An 18,935-nucleotide genomic window follows, 5' to 3' on the forward strand; every position below is an offset into this window, starting at 1 on the left:
TTGACAGATCCGGCTATGGCATCTACGCCCTTCTGGATAACGAAAGGGATGACAGATGAAAAATCCTTTCCGTCCTCAGATCTAGAAACTACGAGGAACTTTGGGGCAGGCGGTAGTACTTTTGTCACTGGTGGCTGGTCAAGTTTCCGATTTTGGGCAGAAGTCGAGAGAGAAGAAGAAGAAGAGAAATCCATTGCGGAGGAATCCCCCATGATTGCCAGTGTCTCCGATGGCGCACTCCTTCCTTGTGGGGACCCTCTCAGAGGTCACTCCCGCCTTAGGTGAATGTTTACACCTCAGGTCACACCTCCCGAGAAACAGACGGAGGGACCAATCGGCATGGTCCGAAGGTGTCAGCTCAGGCAATCACCCCTCCCTGGGCCTGGCCTTTACCAGGAGGTACGTGCACGCCTTACTTGTCTACCCATGGCGGGGAATTACGCGTTACCCCGTCACCAGCTAAGCATGCGAACGCGTGGGTCGGCCTTCAGGCACGCACAGGGAGGAAAGAAGAAGAGGAAAAAAAAAAAGGGAGAGAGGGAGAGAAAGGACAGACTGTCTCAAACGACGAGGCGGAGACCAGAGGGTGGACAAGAAGGCAAGGAGAAGAAGGCAAGGAGAAGAAGGCAAGGAGAAGAAGGCAAGGAGAAGAAGGCAAGGAGAAGACGGCAAGGAGAAGAAGGCAAGGAGTAGAAGGCAAGGTGTAGAAGGCAAGGTAAAAAGTAAGGAAGACAGTGAGAGGGAGAAGGACAAAGAAAGGAACCAAACAAAGGAAGGAAGAAACCGGAATAAGCGAAAAACCAAAATGACCACAAATATAAGTTGTGGAACCGTCCGTCTCCGGACGCAGGTGCAAACTACCCCCTTGAGGGGGAGGGACTCCTTTTAGTCGCCTCTTACAACAGGCAGGAATACTACGGGCCAATTCCCACCCCCGAGCCCGCAGGGGGGGGAGATGACACATGTATTGCAGAAACCACAAAATAATAAAATATGGGACAATTACATTTAGGATATTAACATGAAAGATAGAAAAACTTAAAGATACAATGATATAATAGGCAATGAAGTAAATTGGTCCAAACAAAAGCTGTATTATTAGAAAACAAGAAACTTATAGGTACTACTTTATGAAAGAGAAGCTTTAAGGTGCACAGGGATTTCGAAAGGGTCACAAAGAATTTTCTAGAAAGCTATATTTTCTAATTGGGATAATTAATAAACTAACACATATTTCAGTAAAAGTTCACATTTACAGAAAGAAATACCGGGGCTATTAAAACATAACATTGGATTTTGGAAAGAATTGCATTTTAAGATTGGAACATTCTGGAACATGAAAATTTTGAAACACAAGTTTGCAGGGAAAGTGAAACATTTGTTTGAAATGGAAAATGAAGGCTTTTAAGTAAGCTATGTCAATCTCAAAACATACAATCTCTAGCAGCATTGAACTTTGATGTGCACACTTTGCAGATATGACGAATATTTCTTTAAATAAAACGTTGTCCTATGAACTCAATATACTCTTGTCATCATCAGACTAAGTTACATTGTGATTAATAAAATTTAGTGAAATGCAGAATGAATAATAATCTGACAATTTTGTGTACACATGGTATATGCGTATTAACAATATTAGGAAAAGGACAGATTCCTATTCACCATACAGATGACTGACTGAGTTGTTTACAGGCACAACGAAAAGACTGGTGTTACACATTACACACACATTCACACAAGCAGCCATTCCTCATGCACACATGACTGGTACCACTGGCTGTTCCAACTGACATGTGACTGTCACATGACTAGCAATCTGGAGCGAAGAGGGAGACATAGCAGTGTATGGGCAGGGGGAAAGAATGGCACTATCTAGCAGGGCATACATGGACTATGTGGCAGGAAGTGGGGTGTGTGGGGAAAAAAACAGGGAATGAAAATGGTGAAGAGCAGGGAAGGGGAAAGGTGTGTAGACAGAGGGTAGCACACACTGAGGGTGGGTGCCATGAAAAGGGAGAGGTTACCATAGGTTGAGGCTGGGATGAAATCCAGGAGCAGAGAATGTGTTATAAGCCTAACTTGCGACTGTGAAGTTCAGAAAAGCTGGTAGTAGTGGAGGGGAGGATCCAGGTGGTCTAGGTTGTGAAGCAGGAATTGAAATCAAGCATGTTATGTTCTGCTGCATGTTGTGGCACAGGGTGATCTACTTTGCTCTTGGCCACAGTTTGTCAATGGCCGTTTGTCCTATTAGACAGCTGGTTGGTAGTCATACTAATACAAAAAGCTGCAGTAGTTGCAGGAGATCTGGTACACGATGTGGCTGCTTTCACAGGTCACCCGGCCTTTGATGGGGTAACGTAAGCCTGTGAAAGGCCTGGAATAGGAAGGGCTGGGTGGGTGAATTGGGCAGGTCTTGCTCATCAGTCTTCCACAGGGATATGTTCCCTGTGGCAAGTGGTTGGGATTGGGAGTGGCATAGGTACGGACTAGGATGTTTGGTGATTTTGTGGACAATGGAACACCACTTTAGGAGGGGTGAAAAAGATCTTGGGTAGGATGTTCCACATTTGAAGACATGATGTTGGATAGTCAAAGCCATGATCAAGGATGTGGTCGAGTTGTTCCAGTCCAAGATGACATTGCATGGTGAGGAGGATGCTCTTTTGTAGCTAATCCTTCAAGGCTGGTGAGAGGATTGAGGGTAAGTGGGAAAATTAGACAGGAATTCTGTTTGTGGAGAAGGTCCTGAGGTAGTGCCTGTCTGTGAAGGCTTTGGTGAGACACGGGGAAAGGGAGCTCCTGTCTCTACAGATATGCCCTGCCCAGGTGGCCAAGCTGTATGGGATTGATTTTTTGGTGGAGGAGAGACGGCAGCTGTCAAAATGAAGACACTGTTTTTCCACCTCTCTGCACAGTTAGTGCAATGACCTCGTCAAGGTTAGCAGATACTTTATGGCCCAGGTACAACACAAATGGACCTCCCTTTTGGGCCAAGATCACGGTCATGGACGTACCATGTGCTATCAACTTCTTAGCCATTGATCTATTTCATGCACTGTACCTTGACATTCATGATCCCAACTGCACAGTCAGTTCTCGGAGCTTTATCAAACTTTAGTTCAGTCTTCTCTGACCACACCTCGGGGTTCAACGATTTTGAGATGCATGTTGCCCTCCTACCACCCGCAATACCAAAATGACATAAATTCAGGAATGTCCATTCACTGCATGTGACAAGCTTCAACAGGAGCTCCAGCAGCTCCAGGATGAAGGCATTCTCTCTGTGGTACTCAAAAGCCAGTGGGCCTCCACCACAGTCATCGCTGAGAAGCCTATTGGGGCACTGTGAATCTGCAGCAATTTCAAGTCCACCATCAATGTCTTGTCAGTTACCACTGTTTATCCTCTTCCTAGGGTGGAGGAGGTCCTTGCCTGCCACTCCAGTGGCAAGATGTTTTCCAGCAGCAATGTAAGGGATTTGTATCTCCAGCTTTGCAAGATGCAGAACCCCTTATTTTTTGGTTATCAACAACCTGTTCAGTCTCTTCCAATTATCATGGCTTCTTTTCAGCATCACCAGAGCACTGGCAATTTTTCAGTGGTACCTGGAGTGCCTTACACGTCAGGTCCCGGGCATGGCAAATTACTTGGATGACATTTTGGCGGCCTGCAACGACACCCGGGGTCTGGCCAACAACTTCTGTGCACTTCTCATGGTAAGAGTTGTTTTATCACTCGCCAGTTTGAATGTTTAGGCCACATTTTCAGTTCCTCAGGCATTCACCCTAACCCACAGTATGTGGGAGCTGGAGACTATATAACACCTTCCTACTAACCCCCCCCCCCCCCTCTCTCCACACACCCACCCACCCACACCAGCCAGCTGAGATCAGTGTTTGGGCAACTCAAGTATTATCGTAAATTTATTCTACATGCTGCAGCCATAGCTGAACCCTCACATCACCTCTGCTGCAAAAATATCCATTGGATAGCACTTTGACAGTCTATGACCCCGCCAAACCTCTCCACTTGGCAGCAGATGCACGTGACTCCGAGGTGGGGGACATCTTATCCTGTATCATCAATGGGGTTAAATGTCCCATAGTGTGTGTGTCGAAGACCCTGCTACAGTCCAATGCAATTACAGCAAAATTGAGAAAGAAGCTCTGGCCAGTATATTTGGCCTCACAAATTTTCACCACTGTGTTCATCACTTCATCCTTTTAACTGACCACAAACCCTTATTTCATCTTTTAAAGGAGTATGCTGCTCTTCCAACACTGACAGTGTGCTGCCTTTGGTGTTGGGCCCTGTTTTTGTCTAGTGCTGACAATGACATTCAATTCCATTCTTCATCTCATCATGCTAATGTGGATCTCCTCTCATGTTTGTCTCTTGGAAAGTGTCCATCCTTGCTGATCCAGGTCTGCCTCCATCTGGATGAGATGCCAAAGATGCAGTGGCCAGCTTGCCATTCAACACCAAGCTCGTCACACGTCTCACAGCCAAGGACCCAGTGCTCCATGAGATTCTTCACCTGGCATTATACAACTGACTCCAAGACCATCAGTGCCTTCCACATCCGTAGGTCCAGGTGTACTGGCATCACTATTTCCACACTCAAAAGGGTGCTCTTGATCCAGGGGGGACGACGGCCACATCAAGGTCGTCATCATGACTGCTCTCCAACAACATACCTATTCCTTACTACACAAACACTGGTCCTCACACAGCATTTAGCCCACCAGCATGTGTCTTGGAGGTGAATGTATGCTGCTATCACCTGCATGGTTGAGGTCTGCTCTACCTGCCACAGCAAGAAAGCAGCTCCGCCACGTTTCTTCTTTCATACCAATACCTTGGTCCAGGCTACTACACCTGGCCTTTGCTGGGCCATTCCTGGGACACTCCTGGTGGAAGTCATAGATGTGGGTTATGGTTTTCCTCAAATTTCTCAAATGACCAACACATCCAACATCTTACCACTCCACACTTCAGGATGGGTCAACCCAGGGCAAAAAACTTCATGGCCGTCCTCACACCTCACAACTCTCTACACTTCTTCCAATTCCAGCCCCCTAATACACTTGGAAGTCCATCCGCCACAGGTTTTCCATCCTCAATCCAGTGTGGACCTTTGTATTTTCTGAAGACTGTCAACAATGGCTCCCAGCTAACATTTCCCAACTTCTGGACCACACTGCAGTGGAAGTAAAGCTTCCAGACAGTACCGTTTGCGATAAACATATTAATCAGTTGTGGTCTCACCACATTCCACTTTTTGAACACGAGTTTACCTTCCTCTTTTGTTCCAGGAGTTGGGCCTTCTCAGCCTCCTCTTCCGAACAATGTCTGCACTAGTCAACTGCACCCAACAATGGCTCCTTCAGAGGAGTTATCTGACCACCAGCACAGCCAGCTCTGATGCCCACGGAGGTGCACCTCGCCTGCCCAGTTACATCCACAGCTGTTGGGCAACCGATGCAACCCAAGAACAGTGCATGGGACTACAGTCTTTTCTCCCCAGCCAGGAAGCCATGGGGTGCAGGTGGGGTGGGGAAGATTTGCTCTATCATGGGCTTACACCTACTCTGTCAGTAACGTACAGTACGTCCAAGTTACTTGGGCAGTCGGCTTCTTAGCAGATGATCCAAGAAGGCTGCCACACTCCTCATCGCCACCAGACAGCAGACAAAGTGCTGTCAGAGTACACTGGCCCCATGGACATTCTTTTGGCCATATGACAGGAAGTAGGACAAGCTGTATACCAGGCCTGGGGCTGTACTTCAGCTGGTACGCAGGACCTGAGCACTGGGGCCAGGTGCCGAATGCAGTCACATTTCATCCATCAAGAGCTCACTCCAGAACCATCGCTATGCCATCATTGTTGCCCATGCCAGTCTTCTCATCCTGCAACCGACAATGTGACCTTTCAGGAAGAAGATATGGAACTGAGGTGGTGAGTGATCAGCAGATTTGTAATAATTCTGGGTTCATCCTTATAACTGGTTTCACCAAACTTAGTAAATTTATGGTTATGAACTCTGACTGACAGGCACCTACAAGACTTCGTTTTGGCACCTAGCATGCAAAGACTTCAGTTTAAAACTCTTTGTTTATTCACCAGTGATGTGCCTTCTGCCTCAAGCACTGTCTGTGTTAAAAAAGAAGATTTATTTTGCTTGTAACTGTTTTCAACTGTCTTTAACAAAGGAACATTGTGTTATCTTGACTAAAATAAACTTAGAGCTCTTTGCATACCTGAGCATTCTTTTCTTGACGGCCTGTGGTGGATACCTTACTTTGGTAGTTATTGTACGTTTCGCGCATAGATCTTTTCACAGATGCACAAATCTCTACTAACTTTCACTTATCAACATTTATACGTTCCCTTTTGAACCAAGAGTGCAAGTGTCTTCTTCCTCAGCATCTGCCAAACTTCGTTATTAAAACATGGTGGGTCTTGTCCATCCTTGATCCACTTACTAAGCACATAACTCTAAAGACCATGATTTACAATCTGCGTGAACTTTGCTCATAATTCCTCTACAGGTACATCCATCTTACTGGAACTAAGTGATGCCAAGTCACTGTCTAAATGAGATTTTGGTAACTGCTTATCTGCTGTGTATCTAGCAGACACTCTCCTAGCCTTCTTTACTGATTTATTGACTTTCGTAATCACAGTTGCTATAATGACATCATGATCACTAAACCCCATTTCTGTACTGACATTGTCTACATTTTATATCCTCTCTACTTCGACCATCATCAGTTATTTTGCTCCCCAAATAGCAAAACTCCTTTACTACTTTAAGTGTCTCATTTCCTAATCTAATTCCCTCAGCATCACCCGATTTAATTTGACTACATTCCATTATCCTCGTTTTGCTTTTATTGATGTTCATCTTATATCCGCCTTTCAAGACACTGTCCATTCCGTTCAACTGCTCTTCCAAGTCCTTTGCTGTCTCTGACAGAATTACAATGTCATCAGCAAACCTCAAAGTTTTTATTTCTTCTCCGTGGATTTTAATAGTAGTAAAGGAGTTTTGCTATTTAGGGAGTAAAATAACTGATGATGGTCGAAGTAGAGAGGATATAAAATGTAGACTGGCAATGGGAAGGAAAGCGTTTCTGAAGAAGAGAAATTTGTTAACATCGAGTATAGATTGACGTGTCAGGAAGTCGTTTCTGAAAGTATTTGTATGGAGTGTAGCCATGTATGGAAGTGAAACATGGATGATAACCAGTTTGGACAAGAAGAGAATAGAAGCTTTCGAAATGTGGTGCTACAGAAGAATGCTGAAGATTAGGTGGGTAGATCACGTAACTAATGAGGAGGTATTGAATAGGATTGGGGAGAAGAGTAGTTTGTGGCACAACTTGACAAGAAGAAGGGATCGGTTGGTAGGACATGTTTTGAGGCATCAAGGGATCACAAATTTAGCATTGGAGGGCAGCGTGGAGAGTAAAAATCGTAGAGGGAGACCAAGAGATGAATACACTAAGCAGATTCAGAAGGATGTAGGTTGCAGTAGGTACTGGGAGATGAAGAAGCTTGCACAGGATAGAGTAGCATGGAGAGCTGCATCAAACCAGTCTCAGGACTGAAGACCACAACAACAACAACAACAACAACAACAACAACATGGATTTTAATACCTACTCTGAACTTTTCTTTTGTTTCCTTTACTGCTTGCTCAATATACAGATTGAATAACATCAGGGAGAGGCTACAACCCTGTCTCACTCCCTTCCCAACCATTGCTTCCCTTTCATGCCCCTCGACTCTTATAACTGCCATCTGGTTTCTGTACAAATTGTAAATAGCCTTTCGCTCCCTGTATTTTACCCCTGCCATCTTCAGAATTTGAAAGAGAGTATTCCAGTCAACATTGTCAAAAGCTTTCTCTAGGTCTACAAATGCTAGAAACATAGTTTTGCCTTTCCTTAATCTAGCTTCTAAGATAAGTCGTAGGGTCAGTATAGCCTCACGTGTTCCAACATTTCTATGGAATCCAAACTGATCTTCCCCGAGGTCGGCTTCTACCAGTTTTTCCATTCGTCTGTAAAGAATTCGCGTTAGTATTTTGCAGCTGTGACTTATTAAACTGATTGTTCAGTAATTTTCACATCTGTCAACACCTGCTTTCTTTGGGATTGGAATTCTTATATTCCTCTTGAAGTCTAAGGGAATTTCGCCTGTCTCATACATCTTGCTCACAATATGGTAGAGTTTTGTCAGGACTAGCTCTCCCAAGGCTGTCAGTAGTTCTAATGGAATGTTGTCTACTCCCGGGGGCTTATTTCGACTTACGTCATTCAGTGCTCTGCCAAACTCTGTATGCAGTATCATATCTCCCATTTTATTTCATCTACATCCTCTTCCATTTCCATAATATTGTCCTCAAGAACATTGTCCTTGTATAGACCCTCTATATACTCCTTCCACCTTTCTGCTTTCCCTTTTTTGCTTAGAACTGGGTTTCCATCTGAGCTCTTGATATTCATGCAAATGGTTCTCTTTTCTCCAAAGGTCTCTTTAATTTTCCTGTAGGCAGTATCTATCTTACCCCTCGTGAGATAAGGAGATAAGCCTCTACATCCTTACATTTGTCCTCTAGCCATCCAGGCTTAGCCATTTTGCACTTCCTGTCGATCTCATTTTTGAGACGTTTGTATTTATTTTGCCTGCTTCACTTTCTGCATTTTTGTATTTTCTCCTTTCATCAATTAAATTCAGTATCTCTTCTGTTACCCAAGGATTTCTACTAGCCCTTGTCTTTTTACCTACTTGATCCTCTGCTGCCTTCACTATTTCATTCCTCAAAGCTACCCATTCTTCTTCTACTATATTTCCTTCCCCCATTCCTGTCAATTGTTCCCTTATGCTCTCCCTGAAACACTGTACAACCTCTGGTTCTTTCAGTTTATCCAGGTCCCATCTCCTTAAATTACCACCTTTTTGTAGTTTCTTCAGTTTCAATCTGCAGTTCATAACCAATAGATTGTGGTCAGAATCCACATCTGCCCCTGGAAATGTCTTACAATTTAAAACCTGGTTCCTAAATCTCTGTCTTACCATTATATAATCTATCTGAAACCTGTCAGTATCACCAGGCTTCTTCATGTATACAACCTTCTTTTATGATTATTGAACAAAGTGTTAGCTATGATTAAATTATGCTCTGTGCAAAATTCTATATTCTATCAGGCAGCTTCGTCTTTGATTCCTTACCCCCATTCCATATTCACCTGCTACTTTTCCTTCTCTTCCTTTTCCTGCTATCGAATTCCAGTCAGCAATAATTATTAAATTTTCATCTCCCTTCACTATCTGAATAATTTCTTTTATCTCATCATAAATTTCATTAAGCTCTTCGTTATCTGCAGAGCTAGTTGGCATATAAACTTGTACTACTGTAGTAGGCATGGGCTTCGTGTCTATCTTGGCCACAATAATGCGTTCACTATGCTATTTGTAGTAACTTACCCGCACTCCTATTTTTTTATTCATTATTAAACCTACTCCTGCATTACCCCTATTTGATTTTGTATTTATAACCCTGTATTCACCTGACCAAATGTCTTGTTCCTCCTACCACCGAACTTCACTAATTCCCACTATATCTAACTTTAACCTATCCATTTCCCTTTTTAAATTTTCTAACCTACCTGCCTGATTAAGGGATCTGACATTCCACGCTCTGATCCGCAGAACGCCAGTTTCCTTTTTCCTTATAACGACGTCCTCCAGAGTAGACCCCCCCCCCCCTCCCCTCTTCCAGAGATCCGAATGGGGGACTATTTTACCTCTGCAATATTTTACCCAAGGGGACGCCATCATCATTTAACCATACAGTAAAGCTGCATTCCCTCGAGAAAAATTACGGATGCAGTTTCCCCTTGCTTTCAGCCGTTCGCAGTACCACAACAGCAAGGCCGTTTTGGTTAGTGTTACAGGGCCAGATCAGTCAATCATCCAGACTGTTGCCCCTGCAACTACTGAAAAGGCTGCTGCCCCTCCTCAGGAACTACACATTTGACTGGCCTCTCAACAGATACACCTCCTTTGTGGTTGCACCTATTGTACGGTTACCTGTGTCGTTGAGGCACTCAAGCCTCCCCACCTACGGCAAGGTCCATGGTTCATACAGACTACAAAACTCAAACTGATATATTCCACACAGACTACAAAACTGAAACTGGTGTATTCCACATAAATAGTAAGACTGCACCCAAAGGTACAAAGCATTTAATGGTCTGGTTAGTTTCTGAATAACTAAATTAATGAATAAATGACTGGAAGGAATGAGAAGTAGCTGAATAATACATCACAAATATCTGTCCATGAACCAAAGGTAAATGTCATTGAATTCATTGTTTCAAAAATATTTAAATTAAGGAAAGAAAGCTAAATTTGAAAATCATACAGACATCACAATCACTAAAGACAGAAAATCCCATGTCATCCAGCAAAGGCTTCAGCAAGTGAATGACTATTCTTCAGAGAGACATCTGAAGATGGAAGGAGGCATTAATTAGATACAATATTGTCCAAGTATATTTCTTATTCCTGAGCAAAGTGCTCTTGAGTACAATTGAAAGTGTATAGCATTTTGGTTAGCAGGTTTCCTTTGGATGCACTGTTTTAAGAATTTTCTATTACCTTATCTTGCACTGTGGGAATTGAAATGAATACTTGCTCAATTTGAAATCTGGCAGTAAATCCATCGCAGTGTTGACACTATCAATATGAAGAGTCTGAGATGGGACCTGAAATACAGTAAAATAAAAGTAAGCTTCAAACAAAATACTAATTTCTTTTGTATCAAATCTTTTGATTCACTTTTGAGGTACTAAAAATAACGAAAAATAATGCAAATAGAGAAAATTTAAGGAAAAAAGATGACAGAGCCAAAAATACTTCCTGAATACTCGCATCATGTCACTTTTCTTTTGTAGTCCTCTATAAACACACCAAACTTAATACTAGTCTTCTCCCTGATCACTGACTGTCCTGAGGGGTGATTTGTTTTTGAAATAGGTGGATCAGTAGTGTCTATACAGTGAGTATCAGTGATGAACATGGTCAGAGTAATAAAAAGAAATGCATTCATGCTATGACTTACACAATGATGCACATTATACTATCATGAAAGGCCACTTGTGCAGCAATTCCTCTTGGAGAAGAGTTTAATTAGCTTATACAGATTAGAGTGGTACCTTCTGAAGCCACAAAGAAAGTACCTTTCCATGCACTACACTTTTCAGTTATGCACATCCACACTTTACTCTCCTGTTTCTTTTCCTCAACTGCCCTGATCACAAAAAATCAGAAACTGATGCTATGGCTTTATTGTTAGCTTCTACTATTGTCTTTTCAATGTTTTCAGGTATACTATTTTAGTCCTATAACAATTGATTGTCAGGTGTACTTTTAAAACTCCCAATTAATTGCTTGAGTGTATCTGTACTAAATGCAGATACTACACTGTCATTGGCAAAATGTAATTAGTTCAGATGAGTTCCATCAAATATATATTCTTTCCTCCATTTCCCAGCTTTAGGATCTGAAAATTTCCTCTAGGGCTTTTGAGAACAGTTTTGCTGATAAGATGTCTCCTTGCCCAACACTGCTAATGATAATTCATAGTCATTGCTCAGTTCTACAATTTTGTACAAAACTTTTACATAGTCTCTTGTGGAGCAACAACTTCTAATACCAACTTGTTCCTTTACCTACTTAAAATCTAATTAATCTGTTAAGCAATTAGTGGTAACTACATAGAGGAACTGTATAGGACCATAGTATTTGTTTGTGTTGTCTGCCTCCCTTTATATATGAAGTAAAATAATTACCGAATTACAGTATTACAGTTTAGGGGAATTTTCTTCATATTCAAAAATTATGTAAACAATTTTGTAATTTCCGTTTGTATTGCCTCACTGGATAATTACCAATGGTATATATTTTAGCAAATGTTTCCCTAAGACTGTCTTCTTCTGGATTTAGGTATCCAAAAATATATAGAGGATGTTATACAGCAATCGAGGGCACTGTAGGGCTAAAGCCATCTCTCACTTTGAGGAAAGACATGCAAATCAGTATCATCAGGTTATGGGATCTGACATTCCATGCTCTTCTGTTTTATTTCTTATTTTTATAATTTTGTTATTTTGTTTCATATTTCTTAATTTTTAAAACTTTGTTTAATTTTTAGTTTTTTCCCCTTAACTTTTTTGTTTTACAGCTACACAAATTTAATTCATAACAAAATAATATAATTGCAGAGATAAAAAAAATCTACTCACCGAGAGGTGGCAGAATGCACACATAAAAGGAGGTTATAATTGGGAAAATTTTTGAGCCAGTGGCTCCTTCAGGCAGAAGGGTTCAATGGGAAGGAAGAAGGGTGAAGGAAAAGGACAGGAGGTGTCTAGGAAAAGGGGTAGATTTTGGGAAAGTCACACAGAATCGTGGGTCAGGCAAGACTTACTGGAATGGATGAGAAGGAATTTTTAATTTAGATCTGCATGAGACTCTACATGCAAACATATCAAAAATAACTATAAATGCTTAATACTGGCTTGGTACATGTGTTGTTTTGCATGAATAAAGATTTTTCAATGATTTTAAGTTACTGCTGAATAAAGTTTTTAATGTGTAAGCAACAAAACGAGAACCAACTTCAATAACCAGTTTTTTTTTAATTATACCCAACGATAGTACTCAAACTGAAACAAATTTCCTAAAAACACAGTTTCATGTGCAAATGTGTGGTTTTTGAGACATACAACCAAACAATGAAAGATTTTTGCAAATGCTTCTTATAACTACCATAAGAATATATTTTTTATCATGGTCTGTATCACTTTAAACCATCTCAGCATATGTGATTTGCATAACACACGTCTTATGTGCATTTTATGTTCAACTTTAGACCGCTATATTGTGACATAATAATGAATAAATAATAATGAGTAAATGAATAAATAATAATGAATAACAAAATAGGAGCGCGGGTAAGCTACTACAAACAGCATAGTGAACGCATTATTGTGGCCAAGATAGACACGAAGCCCATGCCTACTACAGTAGTAAAAGTTTATATACCAACTAGCTCTGCAGGTGATAAAGAGCTTAATGAAATTTATGATGAGATAAAAGAAACTATTCAGATAGTGAAGGGAGATGAAAATTTAATAGTTATTGCTGACTGGAATTCGATAGAAGGAAAAGCAGCAGGTGAATATGGAATGTGGGTAAGGAATGAAAGACGAAGCCGCCTGATAGAATATAGAATTTTGCACAGAGCATAATTTAGACAGAGCTAACACTTTGTTCAAGAATCATAAAAGAAGGTTGTATACATGGAAGAATCCTGGAGATACTAGAAGGTATCAGATAGATTATATAATGGTAAGACAGAGATTTAGGAACCGGTTTTAAATTGTAAGACATTTCCGGGGGCAGATGTGGACTCTGACCACAATCTATTGGTTATGAACTGTACATTAAAACTGAAGAAACTGCAAAAAGGTGGGAATTTAAGGAGATGGGACCTGGATAAACTGAAAGAACCAGAGGTTGTACAGAGTTTCAGGGAGAGCATAAGGGAACAATTGACAGGAATGGGGGAAAGAAATACAGTAGAAGAAGAATGGGTAGCTTTGAGGAATGAAATAGTGAAGGTAGCAGAGGATCAAGTAGGTAAAAAGATGAGGGCTAGTAGAAATCCTTGGGTAACAGAAGAGATACTGAATTTAATTGATGAAAGGAGAAAATACAAAAATGCAGTAAGTGAAGCAGGCAAAAAGGAATACAAACGTCTCAAAAATGAGATCGACAGGAAGTGCAAAATGGCTAAGCAGGGATGGCTAGAGGACAAATGTAAGGATGTAGAAACTTATCTCATGAGGGATAAGATAGATACTGCCTACAGGAAAATTAAAGAGACCTTTGGAGAAAAGAGAACCACTTGCATGAATATCAAGAGCTCAGATGGAAACCCAGTTCGAAGCAAAAAAGGGAAAGCAGAAAGGTGGAAGGAGTATATAGAGGGTCTATACAAGGGCGATGTTTTTGAGGACAGTATTATGGAAATGGATGAGGATGTAGATGAAGATGAAATGGGAGATATGATACTGCATAAAGAGTTTGACAGAGCACTGAAAGACCTAAGTTAAAACAAGGCCCTGGGAGTAGAGAACATTCCATCAGAACTACTGATAGCCTTGGGAGAGCTAGTCCTGACAAAACTCCACCATCTGGTGAGCAAGATGTATGAGACAGGCGAAATTCCCTCAGACTTCAAGAAGAATATAATAATTCCCAATCCCAAAGAAAGCAGGTATTGACAGATGTGAAAATTACTGAACTATCAGTTTAATAAGTCACAGCTGCAAAATACTTATGCAAATTCTTTACAGACGAATAAAAAAACTGGTAGAAGCCGACCTCGGGGAAGATCAGTTTGGATTCCGTAGAAATACTGGAACACGTGAGGCAATAGTGACCCTACGACTTATCTTAGAAGCTAGATTAAGGAAAGGCAAACCTACGTTTCTAACATTTGTAGACTTAGAGAAAGCTTTTGACAATGTTGACTGGAATACTCTCTTTCAAATTCTGAAGGTGGCAGGGGTAAAATACAGGGAGCGAAAGGCTATTTACAATTTGTACAGAAACCAGATGGCAGTTATAAGAGTCGAGCGGCACGAAAGGGAAGCAGTGGTTGGGAAGGGAGTGAGACAGGGTTGCAGCCTATCCCCGGTGCTATTCAATGTGTATTTTGAGCAAGCACTAAAGGAAACAAAAGAAAAGGTCGGAAACAAAAGAAAAGTTCGTAGTAGGTATTAAAATCCACAGAGAAGAAATAAAAACTTTGAGGTTTGCCGATGACATTGTAATTCTGTCAGAGACCGCAAAGGACTTGGAAGAGCAGTTGAACGGAATGGACAGTGTCTTGAAAGGGGGATATAAGATGAACATCAACAAAAGCAAAACGAGGATAATGGAATGTGGTCAAATTAAGTTGGGTGATGCTGAGGGAATTAGATTAGGAAATGAGACACTTAAAGCAGTAAAGGAGTTTTGCTATTTGGGGAGCAAACTAACTGATGATGGTCGACGTAGAGAGGATATAAACTGTAGAATGGCAATGGCAAGGAAAGTGTTTCTGAAGAAGAGAAATTTGTTAACATCGAGTATTGATTTAAGTGTCAGGAAGTCGTTTCTGAAAGTATTTGTATGGAGCATAGCCATGTATGGAAGTGAAAGATGGACAATAACTAGTTTGGATGAGAAGAGAACAGAAGCTTTCGAATTGTGGTGCTACAGAAGAATGCTGAACGCTAGATGGGTAGATCATACAACTAATGAGGAGGTATTGAATAGGATTGGGGAGAAGAGAAGTTTGTGGCAAAACTTGACTAGAAGAAGGGATTGGTTGGTAGAACATGTTCTGAGGCATCAAAGGATCACCAATTTAGTATTGGAGGGAAGCGTAGAGGGTAAAAATCGTAGAAGGAGATCAAGAGATGAATACACTAAACAGATTCAGAAGGATGTAGGTTGCAGTAGGTACTGGGAGATGAAGAAGCTTGCACAGGATAGAGCAGCATGGAGAGCTGCATCAGACCAGTCTCAGAACTGAAGACCACAACAACAACAACATTGTGACAGCGGATAAAGCTTTCACAAAACAACAGGATCGACCTTAATTACACATGTTTGTCTACTTTCTTACAAAACTTGAACCAATTTAAACAAGTCTGAAACATAGACGTGGCTCATATAAAAATCTTACAAAAAACATGTTTCCTGCACATAAAAAATGAATGAAGCTAGATTTTTAAAAGTGAGTTTTCAATTTTATCATCAGAATGCATTTTTTATTTATATGGTTCAGTCTAAGTCATTTCTGCACATTCAATTCATATAAGACAAATTTTACATGCTACATTTAGCTTGACTTTAAAACAAGATAAAGATTCCAGAATGAGATTTTCACTCTGCAGCGGGGTGTGCGCTGATATGAAACTTCCTGGCAAATTAAAACTGTGTGCCCGACCGAGACTCTAACTCGGGACCTTTGCCTTTCGTGGGCAAGTGCTCTACCATCTGAGCTACCGAAGCACGACTCACGCCCGGTCCTCACAGCTTTACTTCTGCCAGTATCTCGTCTTCTACCTTCCAAACTATACAGGAGCTCTCCTGCGAACCAGGAGAGCTTCTGCCACGAAGTTTCAAGATAAAGATTAATGGACAGAAAAAAGCTGTTTGACTCTATTTACCTACTTTCATGCAAAGTTTCAAGTGATTCATAATTTAAAGTATAGAAGTTGTACACTTCAAAAACCTCCCAGAAAAACGTGTTTTTAGCCTGTAAAATCCAAACAAAGAATGATTTTATTCAAACTGTTAAAATCTATCTTAGACCACAACCCAATATATCACTAGACCGAATTTGAACCAGTCCAGAGTTATTTAAGGATGACATGACATCCAAATGAGGGTGATTGTTTTTGCACATAAAATCTGAACAGTGTACATAAAAAGGGTGGCATTAATTTCATCTGAATTAAAATATTTCGCAAAAGGAATTAATCATTTTGTACAATTTGCCTGGATGCCAGCCCTCGTTGATCATTCTAATCTTGCTTAATGTACTGTAACATGGCTACAGCAAGATAGATGTTCGAATAGCTATACAAATGGCTGCTGGTCCAGACTAAACCAAAAACTTTTTACCCCATGTTTTTAGCTCAAATAGGAACCGAGCACCAATGCCTTCCCCAAACCCCATTCTGCACGCTGTCTTCTCATATGTACTTGTTACAGCACTTCTGCACAGTAACAATAAAACTGTCATCACTTGAAGGTATGCATGAAAGTAATTCCTGTCGCAATATTCAGGTGCCATGCCTTCTGGTTATCTTCAGTTGTATGATGGGGAAGGTAACACTGAACTTTAATATTTAAGACCCCCCTGGCATGTGCATGACATACTCTGAAGTCGGTATGCAGGTGATACTGGAGTGCATGCTCTTCTCCTACAAGTCTGCACACCTCTTTGAGCACCCTCCATGGTGATCACTGACCATTTCAATATTGATCAATCATCTTCATTTTGTACAATCACAGCAAGATGTCAACTATGCAGAGCATGAAGTGTCCCAATTACAGGATTCCATGTGGTGTCCAGCTGGAAACCACCAACACAATTTATCCTCCTAAGATGGTCACATTGCCACTGATTCCTTCATGATTCAGTCCCAAAAGTTTGATGTATGGGTGTGATTTGCAAGCCAGGTGAACTGGACACTCACTGATCTGATGAGACAGATCGCAAAGTTTAATAGATCTGTGACACAGATGCCACTGGAAGTTTGTGTTTGATGATACATTTTCATATTTGACACAAAAATTTATGTATGTCACAACTGTGTCAGAGCAGGTAAGAGGTCTTAATTTTTATCCTACATCTGTTTCACCACCACTAGTGAACTTTGTAAGCTGCAGCACCGAGGCCATTTACTCTCTTACACCCGATGCTGCAGAGGAACTTTCTTGGTTGCCTTATCCAGTGATAAGAAGAGCTATACCACAGAAGAGTAATGTACGGCCAATAGAGAGAGTAGTCTCCACAACTTACAACCAGGTATGGCAAGTATAGCATTAAAAGTAGATGAATGTAACAATACCATGCTGATGCCACAAGATCAACATTTTTCACCTGACACAGTGTACTGCAGGATCAGTAAGAAACATAATGAGGAAAACTTCAGGGCTTTTGACAGTCAGATCTCCGCCAAAGGAGGCTATCAAAAGACTGAGATGACATAATATTGTGATAATGCGGTTCACTTGCAGAGAAATGTTTACCTCTATGACCTACTGTGATTGATAATGTTGGAGTGTCCTTTTATGGTTTGGCCAAATGATTGACATATTTATTCAGTCCCATTGTAGGCAAGTATCTGCAGCACATATGCCATTATACTAATTTTTTCATCAGATTTAAGTCACTTAACTGAAAAGTATTGAATTATTCGTTAGTTCTGATACTGTTCCACCTATTACAATAATACCTTTGGTGGACTCACTACATCTGATCAGTAACAGGTTAGAGAATGATAAAACACCAAAGTTTGACCACAGTCTGTCCGCAACATATTTTTTTACTTAATGAGTCCTTTGAATGATGTGATAGTGTTGTGTGTGGAGCCCTTTGTCTCCCCTAGTGACCAAAAGTTTTACAGAATATTTTGAGGAGCGATCACTTGAATCAATCATTTTACAACCCACAATATTCTGGTAATATATAGTACATTTTTAGTTTGACTTTATGGTTTGAGCAGTCTCTATGAGCCTCAATATTTTATAACATAAAATAAGGCCACTCACAGACTGTATTTACAGGCTATCAGTTGCCACTATCCAGCACAGGCTGTGGGACCTGCAGTCAGAACTGGTACGTATACAGACTGCCTTCCTAGAAAATTTATATTCATCTCATCAGATACTAGGTATGTTGCAGACATATAAATGATATATGGCAGAACAGGGAACAGGATGGCGACTTCAAAGTGACATTTTACCTGCCATATACTGGAAACGTTGCTATGAAAATAAGTATAGAGTACTAAGAAAACACAAGGTTAATGTACATCTTGTCCTCCAGTGCAAAATTGAGCACGCCTGGGATCAAAGATGACCTAGTGTTCTGTAAAAAAAACATTTACAAGGTTTCACGAAGTCCTGCAAATCTTATACAGGGCAAACCATATGCACCTATTATGAGAATATTATGGAGCACCAGTGGTTTGCCCCTGCAGGCCAGCAACACAGGACATTTAATCAACTATGTCGTTTTGATGTTTCTTTCAGTCTGAAGCCTTGTTTGATGCACCTCTCCAAGCTG

General features: G+C 41.0%; 2 protein-coding genes across 3 annotated transcripts in view; one reads left to right on the forward strand and one right to left on the reverse strand.

Moving 5' to 3' along the window:
* Positions 1-18,935, reverse strand: part of LOC126194840 (centromere/kinetochore protein zw10 homolog) — a 205,187-nt gene that overhangs the window by 100,517 nt on the left and 85,735 nt on the right. For both annotated transcript variants that reach the window (XM_049933176.1, XM_049933177.1), the window contains exon 5: positions 10,676-10,782. In XM_049933176.1, coding sequence (XP_049789133.1) covers positions 10,676-10,782 — 107 coding nt within the window. The remainder of the gene's footprint in view (positions 1-10,675; positions 10,783-18,935) is intronic.
* On the forward strand, positions 3,631-5,975 carry LOC126194841 (uncharacterized). The gene is made up of 2 exons (XM_049933178.1): positions 3,631-3,719; positions 5,319-5,975. Exons 1-2 carry the CDS (start codon positions 3,639-3,641, stop codon positions 5,643-5,645), a joined length of 408 nt encoding a protein of 135 aa, XP_049789135.1. The 5' UTR covers positions 3,631-3,638; the 3' UTR covers positions 5,646-5,975.

Source organism: Schistocerca nitens, chromosome 7 (genome assembly GCF_023898315.1).
Source record: "Schistocerca nitens isolate TAMUIC-IGC-003100 chromosome 7, iqSchNite1.1, whole genome shotgun sequence".
NCBI lineage: Eukaryota > Metazoa > Arthropoda > Insecta > Orthoptera > Acrididae > Schistocerca > Schistocerca nitens.